Consider the following 19,315-nt stretch of genomic DNA (forward strand, 5'->3'; position numbering starts at 1 on the left):
TGAGGATCTTGATATTCTAGGCGTGTCAAGAGGTGCCAGCGGCTTTGCTTGTTCAACCATCATCATATTTATGAGTTGCTTGTACCAGTTTGAGAGACCTAGCACGTAGGTCTTTTGCGACGGTTGATGCTCAGTTAATTGACCGTTAATTAATTACTGTCTTTTTTTCTTGCCCTCGGTTATATTGCACCTCTAGACCCAAGCGACCTAAATGACCCGTTTAATTGTGGTTTCAACGCGGTCAACGGAAGAGAACGGCGGGCGGTGAAACCGCACTTTATTTTCAATAATCCAGGTGTTGTAAAACGGAGCTTGCAAAATCTGGGGAAGAGCTGTTGGTTAAACATAGTCTTCACCGAATTATCTACATTCAGTTTTTGATCCCAAAGGATAGGATTTTCCAACGTAACAGTGTTCTACTCTCGCCTTTGAGCATAGTTAGCGAAACCGTGACTTTGTGCAAGTATAAAAAAATGCTGATCCGCAGCAAAATTGAGACTACTTAGCTAGTTAGCTCCCTTGTTTTATTTCCCCTCTCCTTCCCTTGTCTAAGAGGGACGCTTGAGGTATCTCTTTATTCGTGGAAGTGGCTGCTTAGAAATGGCTGCTGCAACACACACCCGACCGAGTCGACTTGTTCCGACCAATAAAGCAAAGCGCCAGAAACAGTGTCGTCGTAAATCAACTCTGATGACAAAGGCATGCGAATACAGCAAGACGTGCGATGCAGATGTCTGTCTGGGTATACGTCTCCGTGAGACGGGCCAAGTGTATATTTTTTCGGCGGATGCTTCGGGATTTTGGGCCTTTCTTGGCTCTCAGCTAGTACGTCGCCAATGCTATCTGATGGAAAGTCCACTAATGCCTGCAGAATTCATATTATCCAACCCCGAAGCTAGTAACGGATCGAGATCTGGAGGTAGTTTGACGCGTATACTGTACACAACTCGGGGATGCTATATTTGGATCAAAAGAGCAAAATAACGAAACTAAGGGACCTGGGAGCTCGTTGCAACCCTGATATCTACATCCTGGATGACCTATGCTTTCTAAGTATAGCGTCTCTCTCCGTGCTTCTTGGATGAGCCCTAATATACCTACAGTGCATCACCTGCTCTTTGAATGCCGGGAGTGGCAACACCAGTGAGTTTCCCAGTATTATCGAAACTTTCTTTATGCTCATCCTTATCACCGGCCAGAACGATGCGAAGGCCAAAGCTCGTATCGATTTGACAGATATTTAGTACCGGCGCCAGCAGCTACTATCATTCGTGAAGCATATGCGGAATGTTTACGACGAGGAAGCGGAAGTGGAAGTGGAGACTGCGGTGGCTGCCCTGTGAGATATCGCAGTCTCCAGGAGTCTGACTGTTGGATGACCACGTGACCGTGGCCTTCCGCCCTAATTCAGCAATACGTAAACACGGCAGCTCCCTTTTCCTTCCTTTCTCCTTAAGATTGTTGTAAACAGTTCGTGGCCTAGCTAGATTGAATCAAGTCGGCTTCAGCCCTTCACATTCTCAATCAAAATTCAAATATGACAGCAGTCTGATATCGAACCACTCCTCCTATTCACTAATCCTCCTCCCCCTTAAGGGTGCGATCGATACCCCTCAATTCTGCGATCGCGACTAGGACCGCAGGGTTAGCCCAGACGCCTGTATACGTTCATGATCTTCTGGATTTAATTGGTACCGCTTTCGAGTCCTTAGAGGCGAGATTATCGAGCTGCTCGATATACCTCGTCGGCGGCGGCGAGATGCACCCTCCTGCTCAATCTCCTAAGCAACCCCCTAGTCATCGGTAACCTCCTAGTTATTAGTAACCTCCTCGTCGACCTCTTGGTTAGCTACCTAGCGAATCACCTTAGTAAGTAGCTCTACTCTACGCGAGGGTGAATATTAACGAAAAATAACCTGCACACCCTGAGTGTGCAGGAAATGGGCAGATTATATGGAAAAATGCATAAAAGTGGGTCCATCCACCAAATTATGGTGAAGAATGCGGATGTGTGACCGCGCCGGGCGTGGAGAATGTGGAAGTTGACTGTATATCTCTACTTCTTCCCAAAGCTGGATGGTTGACCTTTTAGAGCACTCCTGGAATCTCAGAGCCATAATGATTATGCTCTCGTGGATGTTGATCATCAGCTTTTCGAACGTGATATGTAGCATTGTGTTATTGGATATAGTAAGGTTGGATCTCGCGTGGCCCTGCGGAATAACCGCAAAGTGCCAGAGAGTATCTCGGCAGTAGGGCGTCGCAACACGCTCTGGTGGTCTGCTGGGGGTTTCTCAACGAATCTCTGCACTTAGACAAAACTCAATCACTTCAATTAGTCTTATGAATACTAGTCCGTACGGAGATTCCTTGCCTGTCATGTAGTCCCAAGGCTAGTATCAAGGTATTACCACCGTCCTTGATTCCAGAACCCCCTCGGATGGGTTCTCTCGAACCAACTGTCGCGAGGTGAAGGGGGCCGATTTTTCTCCGCTTCCTCCCACATTCTTTTTCTTTCTGCCTTCCACTTTTCCCAATCGCGCCGAACACCCACGTACTCAAAGACATCAGGAGCATCGGCAGGCGGATCTTTATTCTCAAATGCCAGCTCTCTAGGGATACTCATTTTGATGTAATCCTTGCTGAAAAACTTGATTCGCACTTCATGGGGGCCACTCGGGAAAGGTGATATTATGAAATCCGACCCACTGAATTCATCCGGTGGATCAAATGGTTCAAACTCGATGCTGTTGCTTGCGTTGATATAGATATGCCCGTATATCCTCTTCTGGTCAAAATCTGGCGGTGAATTGGAACCAAAATTATCCTCCACTGATAGGTGGTAAAATTCAACATATCCCGGTCCCAATCCATTGTAAAAATATCTAGGTTGGTCTCGGCAATGAATGATGTAAGTGGTGGCATGAAGAGACGGCATGGAGGTCAGTTTGTCCTCCTTTGGGGCGTCCATGAAAGAACGGTATGCCTGGTTGACCTTGTTTTCCATTCCGCTTTCGGACTGAATCATGTCGAGTATATCTTGTCGTTCCCGTTCAAGCTCCCTTTTTCGTTCTTCGCGTATTTCTTTGAATTCATAGTAAACGTCGGCCAAAGAATCAGCATGTGATCTCTCAGATGTACTGTCGTCTTCGTCTTCGTCTTCGTCTTCGTCGCTTTCCCGATCGCTATCCTCAAATTTTCTTCTTTTCCTCGTTGGCCACTCTTCATAACTCTCTGCTCCCTTTTCCTCTAGATCAGAGAGGTCCTCATCAAACTCGTAGCCACAGGGCGAACGATCGCTAAGGACATAAGGACCGAGGACGCGAAAGAACCACGGAGGATAAGGGTATTCCTTATTCTTTGGCGAGTTTTGAAGGATTCCCCTATTCAATGAGCGGCCCATTTTCCAGAGCTGCACCCCTAACCCAAGGAGCTTGGATTGTTGCTTTGTCTGGATTGTCGTAGTTATGTGTACACCGCAAGTTCCGTGTCAAAGTGCCTCAGGGGCGGAAACGCACTCTGTCGCGCCCCTGGCGGGAACTCGCTAAACAGTGGGGCAATCAGTTTCAGAACAGACAACTCTGGTGATCCATCCGTGACGGTCACTCCAACCCCATGAAGATGCCATTTCAAACTCTTCCCCTTGAGGTACATGATGGTTAGTGTAACATTATCGGTTGTAATTACTGTCTCATCTGAAGGTTGTGTTCGTGGGTGTTCGATTAACCCTTCTGAAGAATGGCCCGGTTGTGGTGGAACTCAGGCCGCGATCCACCCGCAACAGTTTGCGACGCCCCTCTTTGATACAGTGGCCGATCGCTCCGTCGGTTTTCAGCTTGCTTTGCCCTGCAGAGGTTCGAGACAATTGAGACACGCCCAAGATACAGGATCCAACGATAGTTAGCTAAGTCAAGAAAGTGATGCTGACTAATCAACAACCATTTGTCAAATGTATTCTGCATTTTTCAGGCTCCATAAGGAAAGACTTCTTTGTTTCTTACCCACCGTCAACGTTGAATGACGACAGCAGGCGCAAGCTGATCAACGAATGGTTGGTTACGTTTAGACTTTAGGGCTAGAAGTACACGTCGATATTTCACATCCCAATCAGACTCACTTCAGTGTCGCGGTCATCTCCGGCAGTTGAAAAGAATTCGATGAGGGTTGAGAGCTCAACATACATCATCACTTCTAGTACACATTACGTCCTGAACCGTACGTGCACGTTCACAAACGCTGAGAATATTTCATAGCAAGGGAGACACTCTGTCCGTGGAAGCTCTGCCGAAAATAGGGTCTCTCAGAGGAGATCAGCCAGCACGGCCTGTACAGGACGCGAGTATATCACTCTGAGGATCTCCTGAAAATCTTGCGACCGTCCCCGGATAGTACAACCATACTCAAATTTTTCCAGGCCTATTCCAGTCATGGTAGAAGTTGGGGCTGAGAAGTGCCAGCCTTCCATCCTTGTGTTGCGCACAGAGAGATACTATGCGGAGATACTTAAATGTCTTTCACTTATCGCGTTCAGTTTGCTTTCCGTCACATTCGTCTGCGAGCAATTGCACGGATATGGACTGCATTTATCCCTTATAACAGAGATGTTTTTTAAGTGTCTGGTGTTACCGCCGCCATTACTGCCGTTGTGTCCCTTGTGCTGTGGTACCACAGTGACGATGACTTGACGCCAAATGAGTGCTTTAAAGCAAGTCTGGTTTTGGTCCTCTACGGCTTGTCTGTCCTTGAATTTTTTGCGGGCTACGAATGCACTTATCGCAAACCACTTTCGGGGGCGGTCCTTGGTTATATGGGGCTGTTCGCTGCATATTTTGGTGGAATCGTCCTATCCGTGTGGCGCTCGCAAAGAACAACCCTCCGTAGCAATCCACAAGACGATCTTGATCTTCATCGAGTCTCACGGATGTGACACATGGTATGTAAAGCAGTACTTCAAGATGGCGATACGTTAATTACTAATTGATGTTGAGATCACAACAAATACTGTCTGGTTGCCTTGAAAGAATCGCTACTTCTACTACTGTACTATATCTTCGGTCCAGAAACTGGCTATCTTCCCGGAATCTATCGCCACTGAGATCGTCTACGGTGCTCACTCCGATAAGAGAGCGGCGTTTCTTGTGAACCACAAATTCGTTGACTCATTCGCTACAGGTCAATGCTCATTCTCATGTATCTACATGAGAATTCCGAACGCAGCACTCAACGTTAGCAGTTGATGTTAGCAGTCAATGGTCAACGTTGATTGATGTGTTGAACTGTCAACGTAAGTTGACTTTGTTTGATCCCATTCTTTAGGGGGGTGGGGTTGACGAGGCCGAGAAGACTCAGAAGAGCAAGTCGGCTGAGGTTTGTTTGGTCCTGGTTCGAGTATCATTATCATAGATGACTGTTCGGTGGATGACTCGACGTTCATGCGTTGGGGTGATGGAGATGCGGTGCTTGAGTGTATGACAGTATCGGGCATCTCAAAGACGGGCTTCAAGTCACGATAGATGATCGGCCATATACATTGTGCCAAGTGACGTTGCTGCATCTCTTTGATAGGATTTTTCTGGAGTGTGTACAAGGGCTTAGTCGATCCGCAGGCAAAACAGCACGCTGTTCAGCCAAAGGCTGCGAGAAGCTTGCAGTACAAGCGATTCTGGGCCACTTGGGCAGGGGTGACAGCGGTAAGCGCTTGGCTATAAAATAAGAGGGCTCTAGCAGCGATAGTAGAGTAGGTGATCGGGATTTGGTGGAGAGGTTTGTTGTTGGGTGGTGGGGTAGTTCGATCGGGTGGAGCAGTGGGGTTGGCGGATTTGAGGAGCGAAGAAGGATGACGGAGGGCTGAGAGAGGCTTGGGCTTCCAGACACCCCTAGTGTCTGGATGAAGAGATTCCATCCCTACTGATAAAGCCGGTACCTCTTCTCTCGGTCTCCCCTCAGGTACAGTGGCGGCCCTCCAACTACGGTATCAAGTCTCCAATTCATCCCATCCAGGCTGCCTAGTTGCGTATAATGCTCTCATCCGTTTCCTCCTCACTTCAACATACTGGTGGATTGTCTAAGGCTAAAAAAAATTCGGAGGGAATCAAGAAGGAAGTAGGGACGCCTTTACAGCTGTTGTAAATCAAAGGAAGCTGGGTTTTTTTCAGATTTCTAAGGAGATACATAGCCATATATACAACGTAAAAATCAACTTGGTCTTTGTGTAGATAGTGCAGGGACTATTTCAAGTCTTGCGGCTTCGTTCCCGAGCAGCAACTGCCTCATATCAAAATAAAAGCACGTCAAGTATACTGGGAAGCTCAACCGAGAGGTAAACCAGATATCGTCTCACGAGCTAGGACGGTCAGGGCCATACTAGACGTTCCCGAGGTGTCACAATTTTAGAAGTTGCGCGCCACGAGGGCGGTCTAAAAATGGGAGCGGCAAATTGGCTGTCCCCTCCCAGGAGACCTCTGCTTCAATTGCATAGCATCGAATTGATGTGTGGCTGGAACAGCAGCTGAGTCATCACGACATCGTCTCCGCTCCGCCTCATTTAACCAATCAGAGACGGAAAGATTTTAGTCAATTTCAATTTTGAAGCGGCCGCTGATGACATCGAATCCCTTGTTCATTTCATTATCCAGGGGGTGCTCAAAAGCCTTCGATTCATGAAAGATGCCCACCAACGACGAAAATTTCCATGAACCTCGTCAAATTATTTATAACGAAGCGAACGACTTTATCACTTGCCGCCATGATAGAAGTCTACGCCCTCTCCGCTTTACCGATATCTCCCTTTCCGAGTTCTCTGATGAACTAGAGGGTTACTTGTCAGTGTTAAACGGGGGTGGTAGTATTGCCCTCAGTCGCGGAGAGGACTTGGCCAGTATTCGCCTGAGCAAGTGCCTAGATAACCTTTTCCTAACCCCGAGGCCCCCCGTGAGGGAGGGACAAGCATTGACCTGGACGAGGGTCGTCCTCTTTGCCGGCCCTCACTTTGAAGGACCATCAAAGCTAAAGATCGGAGAATCCTTGGTGGAACTACCCGAAGATGACCTTGAACTGCTTAGATCCGGTAGGCCTTGGCGTTTTCTGTACCCTTGGCCAGATAAAGGCGATTGCGAAAAGGAACTTGGGTCGAGTGAGACGGCTCTAAAGGAGCTTAAAGATGCTCGGCAGATAATCCATGAAGGTGGGCACCTCATAGTCAGACCTTACTCTACAATGGTGCATAGAAAGCTAAACCAGGTGATGGCAGTTTTGGAAAATATGTTGGTAGTTGAGCAACGTCTCACGAATCATCACGATGTAGTTGCTCAACTCTTCCAAGATCAACCCCATGCTACTCTTCAAGAGGAAGCTCCGAAACCTGGCGGTGCTCGAGGCAATCCTCTTGGTGAAGCCACTTCTGAGGCCAGGGCTTCGAGAGAAGAGACATTAAGCGACAGAGATCGACCTCCCACCCGTGGGGATACTCACCAACCCAACAGTGATCAAACTACTCCACCAATCATTGAAGAGCTACACGAAAAAGGCGAGGCAGGAGGCTCTGTTTCGGGAAATACTATGCAACACGAGAATCCACAGCCCATGAGTACTGCAAGTCAAGCACCCAGATTACATTTATCTGATTTTGTTCAGAACTTGAGCGAGTGAGTAAAGAAAACAAACCGAGATCCCAATTTTTTTTACTTTTGTTACTAACACGTGAAAGGGTTCTCGATGATCCGAGAAATACAGAAGCAATGCGTTGGTCAGAAGATGGGCAGTCTATCTTTCTTGCTCTAGAGGACAACTTCCCTGCGCATTTGCTTGCACGGCTTTCCACCAAGAGCTACCAGTCTCTCGTTCGGCGGCTTTATTACCATGGGTTTCGCAAAATTGGGGGCGCCTACCGCCACGATCTCTTTATTCGCGGTCGACCCAGCTCCATATTGCCGGTTCGTCAAATGAGCCACAGCCCATCCCATCCTTCGCCTATGCGTAATAGCGTTTCTCGATCTGGACCTCGATACAAAGTGATCAAAAAGAGGCGGGCAAGGCAAAGCGTTTGACGGTTGCTTGGATTTGATGTGTCCGGCTGTTTCTCGACGACAATTAAGATTGGTGCTATGGGATTTTGGTGTGGTTTGGACACTGCTCACTCCATAGCTGTTTTTTGTGGCTGTTTATTGTTATCCCTTTTGTTTTTAGCTTCTGGCTCAAGTGTGCCGACCGAACAGCCTACCCCAAGTGATCAACATCGCCAGCCGCTGCTGATGCTGCCCCTTTAGCAGTAAGCAAGTCGCCAGGACAGATGTGTATGTAATAAGTAATCTGACAATTCTCCCACAGCGTGAGGCACATATACAACATTTTCCAATCAACTTGGTCTTCGTATTGATGTGCAGGAATTATTTCCGACGTTTGCGGCTGTATTCCGAAGCAGCAACTGCGTCATATCGCAACACGTGTGCGTACCACAAATCAGCCGCTACCGACTCGAACGGATCGTAGTTAGGACTCACGGACATAGCGGCGCCACTAGTTATCCGCAGATGGGCAGTTTGTTGCCAGGGTATATGTTGCGGACACAGTGGCACAGATTTCCGTAGTGGCGGTTGTTATCAGTACGTCCAATATCACGGCTTTGTTCCTGATCAGCACAAGCCTCATACATATCAGTACGATTTTCGACTAATCTAGTTCTATTGAATCGTTTCCGCTCTTGGGAAAGCTACCTTGTAGCTTTACGTCGACGTAATGACCCGATCGTAGAACCCGTCATATCCGCAACGGTGATTCTTGATTGGCTAATTTATGCACATGTCGGGTTCAGGATTCAACAAGAGAGGGTTGAAGTCTCCCATCTTAGAATATCATTGAACTAGCTGTGGTGTTGAATGTCACAGATTGGTTGGCTCACGGTGGGAAGAACAGCGAAGAATGGCCGTATAATCAAGTGACAACCATAATGTATGGGTTCAAATTGCAGTATAGGAGGCAATGAGGAGTACTGAAGGCCGTAGAATTTAACCAAGAAAACTTCCATTCTCAGATCAATCTAAGAAAATTCTCAACTCCCTTGAGTAATATGAGCTTGTTCTACCTATGAAGCACAAGGGCATTTGTCATATGTAGGGTCATAAGAGGCGCCGACATGGTTGTGGCCTGTGCCAGCATCATTAATGTCTGACAGAATTTGAAGCATAGTCTAGATTACCGTTAGTCTTCAAGATTTCGGACGAAGAGATTCACGTACCAATTGTCTCAACAGCAACATTGTACAAGCCAGTTGCTTCCAGAGTTGGAAGAGTAACTTGCCCATCGAGCCAGTAATACTCGTTATGCCAGTGATTAGCCTGATTGGTAAACCAAGTGTAGCCATCATCAGTGCCACCCGTGGCGTTGTGGCAGACTCCAGAAGGATTGTTAAATTGTTACAAAATGGAGCCGGTACCGCTCCGCACGAATCGAATCGAATCGAACTTTTGCCTGATTCGATTCGATTCGAATTATTATTGAACAGATCGATTCGTACGAATTCGAATTCACGGCCGATTCGAATTCGATTCGAAGTTCGCGAACTTTTGGGACCAAAGCCTCATTGGGAAGGCGGTAAATGAGGACTGGCAGTGTCTGCAGTTCCACGCCATGCCATCAATCGACGCCACATGAAGTGTAATAAATGGCTGTTATTGAGTTAACTAGTTAAATAATCAACAGATACAGAAATAGATAAGCTAGGGTTTGTCTATTACATAAAAATTAAACAATTTGACCTCGAATGAAGAGAGTTATAGGGCAGTATCAATAGACGCGAGTGTTTGGCAATAACCTCTATGCAAATAATATATAATTTTTAGTTCTAATTTAGTCAATAAGACCATAACCTTATTTCTTGTCCGTTTTGCTTCAAATTAAATTATCCTATAGATCGCATTGAGATACACGTAACCTATTAATATAGAGGGAAGATATCTATAGTTGCACATTTTATTCAATGTAGAGCAAATGGACAGTCTAATCGGGCTAGCGGAGATTCCACTAGGACGCGTGGAGACGCGTATATGCTTTTATCCAGAACAACATCCGAATCGTGGTTAAACGCTACTGAAAACCATCACTTCTGGGTGCTCTAAAGTAAGCGATCAATCAAGACATAATCTTGATATACTAATATTATGTAAAGATGACTTCTCCACTTCCTATGATATTCGGCTGTCCTAATACTAGGAAGAATAAACGCGATTATGCGGCGCTTAATAAATATGGCCTCCTCGCAGAGGATATATCACTCCTACCCCCTCGAAGGAAGAGAGCGGCCTAACGCGCCCCTAAGTTACCGACTCCTCCGATTTCAACTTCTCCTACGGCTCCTAGCAATGTTTCCAGGAGTTTATCGAACCTTGATACGGAGATATGCCCTTCGCAATCAATATCTCAGGTCGAATGCGAGGTTGAGAGGGTTGAAATCAAGCAGAATGATGAGACTAAGTCGAAGGAGCGGAGCTGGGTATGGAAATACTATAGTACAACACCTGAACCTGGCACTTGGAGATTAGGAAATAAGGAGCGGCTCGAACTTAAACACCTGTGCATTGTATCGCTATCTACCTGTCGATTCTTTCGATTTGTATCTAAACTACGATCTTCAACTACAGCGTTGAAACAGCATCTGCAGCAAGCACACAAGCTCTTTCAGGACGGTTATTTAGAAGGCCAAGGACTACTAAGCTCATGGATTTCTAAGGAAAAGAAGCTCCCCTTCGAAGAGGCACTCCTAAATTGGATTATATCGACCTGCCAGCCGTTTATATGTGTCGAACACCCTTTATTTAAGGCTATGTTAAGGTCCGCAGGCTTTTAGGACTCCTTACCGAGTGCGGATACAGTGTCCCGCCGATTAGGTCTTCGGCTTGATGCTCTTGATAGTGAGCTTCGAATTTTGATGTCTTTAGCTTCGTCAATCGCGCTATCTCTTGATGGTTGGACAAGTCAGAACTCGTTACTAATGCTAGCAATTAATGCCCACTGGATGTCCCCTGATTTTCAGCAATATCGAGCCTGTATTGAGTTCGTTGAAATCGAAGGCAACCACTCTGGAGAGAAGCTTGCTGATATTGTCGCGACGGTTCTCGACAGGTTTTATATATCTGATAAAGTGATGACAATTACAGCCGACAACGCATCTAATAATGACACCCTATACCGGTGCCTCTACCAAAAGCTGTCTTAGCGGTATGATAAGTACCTGGCTGAGACTATCATCCGAGAAGGGATGATGAAGTTTACCCAGAACTCCTAAATCCGCTGCTTTGCTCATATCTTGAATTTGGTCATGAAATCTATACTGAGGTCTCTACGCGCGAGTTCGCATAAGGAAGCCTGTGGTCTTCTTGATGATGTTGCTAAGGGAAGCTGGAAGACTATCAATGCTCCTACTTCGCCTATTGCAAAGCTTCGACTACTTGTCCTTTGGATTGCGCGATCTCCCCAGCGAATACAGAAGTGGGATAATCGGCCTGGCTGTACAAAAGCTATTAATTACGATGTTGACACTCGATGGAACTCTACCTTTGTTATGATTGAGAGAGCCGAAGAGTGTCGCCGGCAGCTCGAAGATACGGTCAACGACGAGCCAGATATTGAAGCCTTGCGTCTCACACATGACGACTGGAGACAACTCTCAGATATCAAAAAAATCCTGACTCCCTTCAACGAATATACTGAGTACGTCTCTCGAGACAGTCCTTTAATTCATATGGCGGCGCGTATGTTTGAAGAGCTCCGTTCTATACTCCTCGCTATTAAGGAACGACGAGGCGAGTGGCAGAAAACCTCGGCAGCAATAACCATTTCTGTTTCCGACGGAATCTTACTCCTGGAGAGGTACTACGACTGTGTTAAAGACAACGATATATACTATATCGCAAGCATTCTGGATCCTCGAATTAAGACCAAGTGGCTCAAAACGCTACTAGATGGAGACAAGATTATCGACCGAATCAGGGCGTTCCTGAAGAAAGCATATCACACCCCGGAACAGCCTGCATCGACTGCTCCAAGCACCAATTACAAGAGCTTCGAATATCGATTTTTGGAGGCCTTTCAGCCAACGCAGTGTAACGTCGCTGAGTCAGATATCGACCAGTATTTCGATACTCCTACAATCAGCACTGGTTTCGAAACAAGCCAGAGCCAGACTGAATTTATACGGGACTGGTGGAAGGCCAACAGGCTTGAATTTACTTGTATGGCCAAGGCAGCACAAGATCACCTTGCTATACCAGCAGCGGAGGTAGATATAGAGAGATTATTCAATGGCGGGAGAGATGTACTGGGAATTCGACGTTTCTCTATGAAAGGCAAGACTCTTGGGACCTTAATAAGGCTGAAAGATGCTGCACGTTGGAAGTCTGAATAGTTACGCAGTTATGGTTTCTTTTGGAATACATGCGGTTGATATTATGCATTTGCTAAAGTCTTTTTGTCGGGGCCGGACACCTCAAAAACTCCTCTCCAAGGCGTGCTTCTGCTAAGAAAGCTAGAAATTAGTTCGCGAACCTGTTCGAAATTCGCGAATTTTGACGAATCGAATCGCGTACAGATTCGAAGTTCGAAAACCAAGGTTCGAATTCGATTCGATTCGTCGAAATTCGCGAATTTCGAACAGTTCGAAAATTCGTGCGGAGCGGTAGGAGCCGGCTTGTCAGCATATTGAAAGCCGCCTCCCCCAGCAACAAGCTTAAATGTGTCCGAATGATCGACAGATAAATCCTCAGTAGCACCAGCGTGCCTGGATACGATTTAGCAAATGCAAAATAGAATAAGGCTAGCACGCCGTTCGTACTTCCAGTACTCCACCTCCCGTCGCACCCTGATATACCCAGTTCCTTTCAATGTCACGTAATCACTGTTGTGGAATAAAAACCATGTGCCGGCTTGGTGTGTTGTCAGAATCATTTTTTATATGTAACCAGCTGATTGCTTACAGTACTTAGGGCACTCTACGTACGTACCAGTTCCTCTGCCGCCGGGTGGGGCTTTCCTATCTGAGCTGCCGCCGCTTTTATCAGGGCACTCAGAGTCAGGCTCACTGAGTAAATTTCAGTCCGGCCTCAGACTCACTAAGTACGCAGTATTGGAAAAATAGCGAAGTGGAGCATACGGGTGCACCAATGGAATGTATGATAGGTCTGGATTGCTATGAGACCCCTTGCTGGCAAATTAGATGGGCTCTACTATATGACTGATCTTGGCGGGATATAGTATGTCCTGCTCCGGGTATCCACATATCCTGCTGCGTTCCGACACTAGAAGGGAGTCGCACCCACAGGGAGAGTCGTGACTCACGCCATGTGAGTCACCTCGTTAGTTTTCCCTTGATCCACTAATTTTGACTACCTCTTTCCCTAGCTTCCTACACACGCTCGAAGATTTCAACTTCAGCCTTCATTTTCTCGCCACCATGTACCAACGAGACCTTTATACAGAGCCGTCATTACAGTTGCTCTTTGAATTTATCCGGGAGAATCCTCTTGGGCTTATTACAACCGCGATTCCCTCGTCTTGCTACCCTTTGCTGCAATCTAGTCATATACCATGGGCTCTGAATGTTCACTCTCATGACGTCGAGGCTCCTGTGAAAGGCACGTTGCGAGGGCATATGGCAAGGCAAAATCCTCAATCGAAGGCTATGTTGGAAGAAGTCACCAATGCGCCAAATGGGAAACTGCAACACGATGTAATGGTTATGTTCACAGGGGCAGATCATCATTATGTGACTCCCAAGTTCTACACTGAAACCAAACCCCAAAGCGCCAAGGTAGTGCCCACATGGAACTACGCAGCCGTTCAGATATATGGCAAAGCGACCATTTACCATGATCCATCCTTGCCAGAGACCTGGAACTACCTTTCCAATCAGCTTCACGATTTATCACAGCACTGTGAAACGTCCATCATGGGCTACACGGGGCATCGTGAGAGTCTGCCACCGTGGAGTGTATTTGATGCCCCAAAGAGTTTCATTGAAGGGAAAAAAAGGTCTATCATTGGGATCGAGATCACAATCGAGACAATTCAAGGCAAGTTCAAGATGAGCCAAGATAAAGGTCATGGCGACCGTCAGGGTGTCATTGCAGGTTTCAGAAATCTTGGATCGGATGTTGGGACAAACATAGCTGACATGGTTAAAGAGCGAGGAGACGCTCAGGATGCTAAGAAACGAAAGAAGTCTCTCAGATTGGATTGTGATAGACAGGTTGAAAAATGATATGTACGCAGAATAAGATATTTGGATCAAGAAAAGGAGATAAAGAAATATAGTGGAGCATGAACTTAAAAAACTTCATTGATATTCACTAGGCACAAATTCGATGATTGAAACTCGTCCCGACTTGTGTCTTAACGCAAGAGTATTGTCTTTGACTGCCGAAGAGTGGGGTCGATACTCGGGAGGAAGCCATAGTGCCTTTTCGCCTCGAAAAGTCACCCACTGACCTTCTACTAGGAGCATACTGGCCTGGGTTCTAGTTGGACTGCAGGGCAGCATGTCATGGGAGGTTTGGATATTGAGGTTCCCAAGATTAGTATTGAGGTATGAACAACTTGCAGAAATTTCTAATTTGGTGACTACACCCTCGACCTCAAGAGTCTTCTGTAGAGCGCCCGTGGCCACATCCCAGAGCCGGACAGTCTTATCCCATGACCCAGACACCAGTAGCCGGCCGTCGGGCAAGAAGACCACCGAATCAACTAAGTCTGAATGGCCCTCGAGAGTCTGTAATTCTGCACTTCATCTCTCTTAAATATCTGACAACACGCGTATCCAATCTAGGCGTTGTTGAGGTTTCAGCAGTCTTCAATAACGCCGAGGCCTTACTAGATAGTAGGTTGCCCTCCCTGATGCCACCAGCCTTATACGGTATCGTGGCATTCGGGATGTGTGAATAGCATACTCCCGCTCAGGGGTTATATTAGTTTAAGCTGTCTTTAATATCACTCAATTGCTGGCATACGATATCGCTCCTCCGAGATCCTATCTGTCGAGGATAGTGGAGCAGTTACTTACAGCTGCCTCCTATTGGTTTCCTTCGTCCCCCGCCTTTCTTTGTGTTTTGTATGTAAATTACGGGGTTCCGAGACGACACTCAAGTCACTCTCGAGTATCCCATGGGACCTCTAAGACACGGAGGAATTGGTCCCATCTACATATCAACTATGGACCAACACTGCAGATGTGTATTTAACATACCCTCTGCCCGCCACTCATTTTATCTACAATCAATCAATTCTATTCTGTCAATTCTACTGATTGGTTCCCCTTCCAAAAGAATCCCCACTCATTGCAATACTAGCCATTACTGATTTAGCTCGCTCGATCACTATCCCTTATCTCAACAGGCGTTCCGCTTTAAATTACTGCCGAATCATTGTAGTTTTTGGTGCAAATATAAGTCCTACATGATAAATTTGAAAGGGAATGTCGTCTGCCATTCATCGATTTCTAAAGAAAGACCGCTTTGCATCATGCAAAAATTCCGACACTTTCAAGTTTTCATCCTTCTGTATAATTAGCGTAAATAAAATCAGAACACTTAATAGACACGTGTAAAATTGACTGCAGTAGGTTAATAATCCCCACAACCCCCGAAGCAAGACCTAGAATACACATTGCTTCTATCCAGTACAGAAAATGTTTCTGAAGAAATGAAAATGCATTTTCTGTTTCAGCAATAGGGTCCTTGCTTTCTATCAGATGATATGCCCAATAGCGACAGGAGTATTACAATTCTAGGGAAAGACAGTAATCGATGGTTTAGCGATCAATCTCCGCGTGTTTTGTACCAAGGCTTAGGCCACATATATTCCTTCGCAGAGTATCACACACATGAAGACATCGTGCAGTCAATTTGTGATGCCCTCTTTTCTGACGACCCAGAAGAGTGCCGCTTTTGTTCACTGAGTAGACCTGAGCACGTCTCTGAGCGATCTGATCCAATCAGTGAGCATTATGTAAGCTCACTGAGCGCAGGGGTGACCAGCCAGGAAGCCACGCCTCAATAAAATGCAACACGCTAGCCCCACCACGTGAAATCATCCTCCATTAGATTGCTCCCACTGCCCCTTCAAAAAGCACCGACATCAATTCTAAGACTCATTTTTTGTGTCTATCCTGGGTTTCGGAATAGATTTTCAGCTTTAACTCACTTTAATACTTCGGGGAGAACAAAAAGTGTGTGTTATCTGGAGTGATTTATTTTACTATCATTTCCGACATTCTGAGATTCCGGTTTGTCAATCCCGGTGGGGAAAGATTTGCTCCCCATAGGCACAATCTTATAGTGTCCTTTAACACAAGCAGAGTTGAGGGCGTTTCCGCGGTAGCCACTCCGGGCGTTGAATTCGGCTCCGCGCTCTAGCAGTAGCTGTATAGTCTTATCGTGTCCTTTATGTCCTTTAGAACAAGCGGGTTTGAGGGCGTTTCCTGTGTCTCCGTAGTCTCTACCCTAGTCGTTGATATCGGCTCCGTGATCTAATAATATCTGCACGACCGTTTCATGTCCATCTAATGACGCCCATACGACGGCGTACGTTCTTGTGTCATTAGGTATATTAAGAGATCGTCGGCACTTATTCTCTATGAGTATGCGAGACCGACACTATTAGAACCACTCTTCGCGATAAGAAATTCTCTTGCAATCTGGTGGATGAGGTAGATCTTAGAGTAATTAATAAAGACAAAAAGTCTATATACACGACAGAGCTTCTCACAGAGAAGCCTCTTGGTGTAGTTTAAACACTGCTTGATCCATAGCTATTGTCGTGGCTGTTATTACTGTCTCTTTTGTTTTGACTTCTAGCTCCAGTGTACCAACCGAACAGCCTACGCCAAGTGATCAAGACTGGCAGGCCGCTAGGATTGTGGGACTCTACCGACGCTGTGGGAGTCGTGCTGCCGAAGCACCTAGAGGGGGAGAAACTCGACAGAAAGAAATAAACTTACGAAGGAAGCTCACGGCCGCGCGGGTAACGAAAGATGCGGACTGTGGCTAGGGCTAGATCAAGATAGCAGATCTCTTGTCTATATTTCTTCGAGCAAGCATTAGAGTCGTCTTGAATTCTGCTAACGAGTAGTCTCGAGGGTGGAACCGATTTCTTAAGGGCCGCCGCCCTAGTTGTCGGTAATTAACAGCAGCGGTTGAGAGGCCGCTAGGGAATAGTGTTTATGTTGGACTGTCAAGAAAATTGGGATCGGACCCACCAAATGCAGCGTGTTCTTTTCGGACTTATCCCCATCCTCAAATTCAAAGTAGACTGCAACTGTGGTGATGGCATATCGTCCCTACAATGGAGGACCCCAGTTTTCATATATATCCAAGTAGCGTCGCTTCAAGCTATCTGTTGTAAAGCAAAAGGATGCTTGATTATTATCATCCAGAGGGATCCAAAGAGGCCACATATACAGCACGAAGTCCAACTTGACTTCTGATCAGCTTTGGACTTCGTATAGATAGCGCAAGAATTATTTCTATTATTTCTGATGTTGCGGCTTCATTCCCGAGCAACAGCAGCCTCAAATCACAATACTGACAAGATGCCTCGCGGTGTTTTTGTATTCTTTGCCCTAATATGTTCTTCCGATCCTTCCGTAGGCCAAGGGGGTCAACAGAAGGTTTGTTTATCCTCCCTTTGGTAAGGTTGAGAAATCCATGACACCCTTCACAACCGCTTGGTGACCACGCAACGGCCTCTGCGGCTACGGTGTGCTAGTTTAATGGAATATCAGTCACCTCAAAACGTCGAAAGGGGCAAGCATCAAGACAAATCCCTGTCAAAACTGAGAAAGAGATCAGCTGAAGAGTGGGTTCAAACTTTTGTATAGACTGTAGGAAGATAGGGGGTAGTGCTGCGATACTCGGAGTAAGTGGTCCAAGTTGGTGCTTATTCTCAAGAGTACGAACAAAAAAATGACAAAATGTAGGGACACAGGAGCGATCAAGAAGAGAAGGCTGTAAGTGATTTTCCGTTGTTGTTCGACAATAGATCTCCATCCTTCAGTCCCTACACACATCTCAATACTTTTCAGTGTCCTTTCTTTCCGCTGCGAGCAACAGTTCACTGCGTCAGACTGGTCCCATAAGCATATTCCCTGCATAGAACCTAACTCAGATTAATGAAAATCGATTGATTCATTGCTTCAGTCTTTAGCTTTGGGTTCAGTCGTGGGGCGGGATAGCAATGTACGGTGGACGTAGGTCTTGACGGAGTCGCGAACCTTTGGGCGAGACCTAGACCCGCACGGTCGGGCGAGTGCGACCCCCGCCGCTTCGCTGCGAGATTGAAACGGCCGTCCTTGCGAGGTTTCCCATTGCTCAGGCCGAGACCGGTCTGCAAGCTGGCCTGCTTTGCGGACGGGGTCGCGAGTTCTGGGAAGAAATCCCACTTCTTCTCGCGGAAGTAGTGGTTTGTGCCAGTGAGGTTCTGGGACCAAAGCGACGGGCTGCTATACTGGGCATCTGAGTGCAATGTCTCCAAGGTGAAATGGACCCTGGCGGCAACGGACTTGACGGATGACAGCGAGTCAGTGGGCGAGTCGTTTTCTGATAAGAGGGGTTGTTGGGATGACGACCGGATCGGACCCGGACTGTGATTGGCGGGGGCCTGGTGATCGACCGGGTGATCGACCAGGTGATCGACCGAGGCGCTGAATTCGTTCGAGCCGGGGCTATCGAAGAAAATGGGATACCTCTCGGTTGGGTCACGTAGTTCTCTAAGGCTAGCAATCGACTCGACGGTGCTCTCGCTGTCGCTAGAGTCGCTCCACAGACTGTGATCGGCGAGGACTGGGTGATCGACCGGGTGATCGACCGAGGCGCTGAAATCGTTCGAGCCGGGGCTATCGAAGAAAATGGGATACCTCTCGGTTGGGTCACGTAGTTCTCTAAGGCTAGCAATCGACTCGACGGTGCTCTCGCTGTCGCTAGAGTCGCTCCACAGGGCGGAGTCCTCGGACATGGTGTCGGACAGTGGCTTGTGGGGAGCAGGCTTCATAAGGAACAGCTCGGAGCAGGTAGGCAAGAAGGGGGGCTGCTTCGAAGAGGGGTCAGATCACTCGCTCTAGACCTTTCAGCGACTTTGATGGTCGCACTTAAGGCAGTATACGGCGGCTGGCGTAGGTGTAGTTAAGGGAAAGTATCGGGAAATTCTGGATAGCTACTTTCCGGAGTGGTGGCGGTACGGTGGTGTTCAACAAACGTGGTAGGTGATAGTTCTCGGGGCGATTATGTTGCTTAGGAAGAGGAGATTTGAAACACCCCAGTTAAGGCAAGCAAAGATG

General features: G+C 46.9%; 6 protein-coding genes across 6 annotated transcripts; 3 read left to right on the forward strand and 3 right to left on the reverse strand.

Moving 5' to 3' along the window:
• Positions 1 to 2,407: 2,407 nt before the first annotated feature.
• On the reverse strand, positions 2,408 to 3,403 carry N7473_004443 (uncharacterized protein; the record flags this gene model as incomplete). Its single annotated transcript, XM_057150383.1, has 1 exon — positions 2,408 to 3,403. The coding sequence occupies one exon, from the start codon at positions 3,401 to 3,403 to the stop codon at positions 2,408 to 2,410; it is 996 nt and encodes a 331-aa protein (XP_057010493.1).
• A 62-nt stretch (positions 3,404 to 3,465) lies between these two features.
• Positions 3,466 to 3,654, reverse strand: N7473_004444 (uncharacterized protein; the record flags this gene model as incomplete). Its single annotated transcript, XM_057150384.1, has 1 exon — positions 3,466 to 3,654. One exon carries the CDS (start codon positions 3,652 to 3,654, stop codon positions 3,466 to 3,468), a length of 189 nt encoding a protein of 62 aa, XP_057010494.1.
• A 3,012-nt stretch (positions 3,655 to 6,666) lies between these two features.
• On the forward strand, positions 6,667 to 8,342 carry N7473_004445 (uncharacterized protein; the record flags this gene model as incomplete). Its single annotated transcript, XM_057150385.1, has 3 exons — positions 6,667 to 7,643; positions 7,706 to 8,266; positions 8,326 to 8,342. The coding sequence occupies 2 exons, from the start codon at positions 6,667 to 6,669 to the stop codon at positions 8,043 to 8,045; spliced, it is 1,317 nt and encodes a 438-aa protein (XP_057010495.1). The 3' UTR covers positions 8,046 to 8,266; positions 8,326 to 8,342.
• A 2,969-nt stretch (positions 8,343 to 11,311) lies between these two features.
• On the forward strand, positions 11,312 to 12,397 carry N7473_004446 (HAT dimerization; the record flags this gene model as incomplete). The annotated part of the gene is made up of 1 exon (XM_057150386.1): positions 11,312 to 12,397. The coding sequence occupies one exon, from the start codon at positions 11,312 to 11,314 to the stop codon at positions 12,395 to 12,397; it is 1,086 nt and encodes a 361-aa protein (XP_057010496.1).
• Positions 12,398 to 13,441: 1,044 nt separating this feature from the next.
• Positions 13,442 to 14,248, forward strand: N7473_004447 (FMN-binding negative transcriptional regulator; the record flags this gene model as incomplete). Its single annotated transcript, XM_057150387.1, has 1 exon — positions 13,442 to 14,248. One exon carries the CDS (start codon positions 13,442 to 13,444, stop codon positions 14,246 to 14,248), a length of 807 nt encoding a protein of 268 aa, XP_057010497.1.
• A 3,890-nt stretch (positions 14,249 to 18,138) lies between these two features.
• Positions 18,139 to 18,993, reverse strand: N7473_004448 (uncharacterized protein; the record flags this gene model as incomplete). Its single annotated transcript, XM_057150388.1, has 1 exon — positions 18,139 to 18,993. The coding sequence occupies one exon, from the start codon at positions 18,991 to 18,993 to the stop codon at positions 18,139 to 18,141; it is 855 nt and encodes a 284-aa protein (XP_057010498.1).
• Between the last annotated feature and the right edge of the window lie 322 nt (positions 18,994 to 19,315).

The sequence above is a fragment of the Penicillium subrubescens genome (genome assembly GCF_028828155.1).
Source record: "Penicillium subrubescens strain IBT 31985 chromosome Unknown utg000003l_segment0_segment0, whole genome shotgun sequence".
NCBI lineage: Eukaryota > Fungi > Ascomycota > Eurotiomycetes > Eurotiales > Aspergillaceae > Penicillium > Penicillium subrubescens.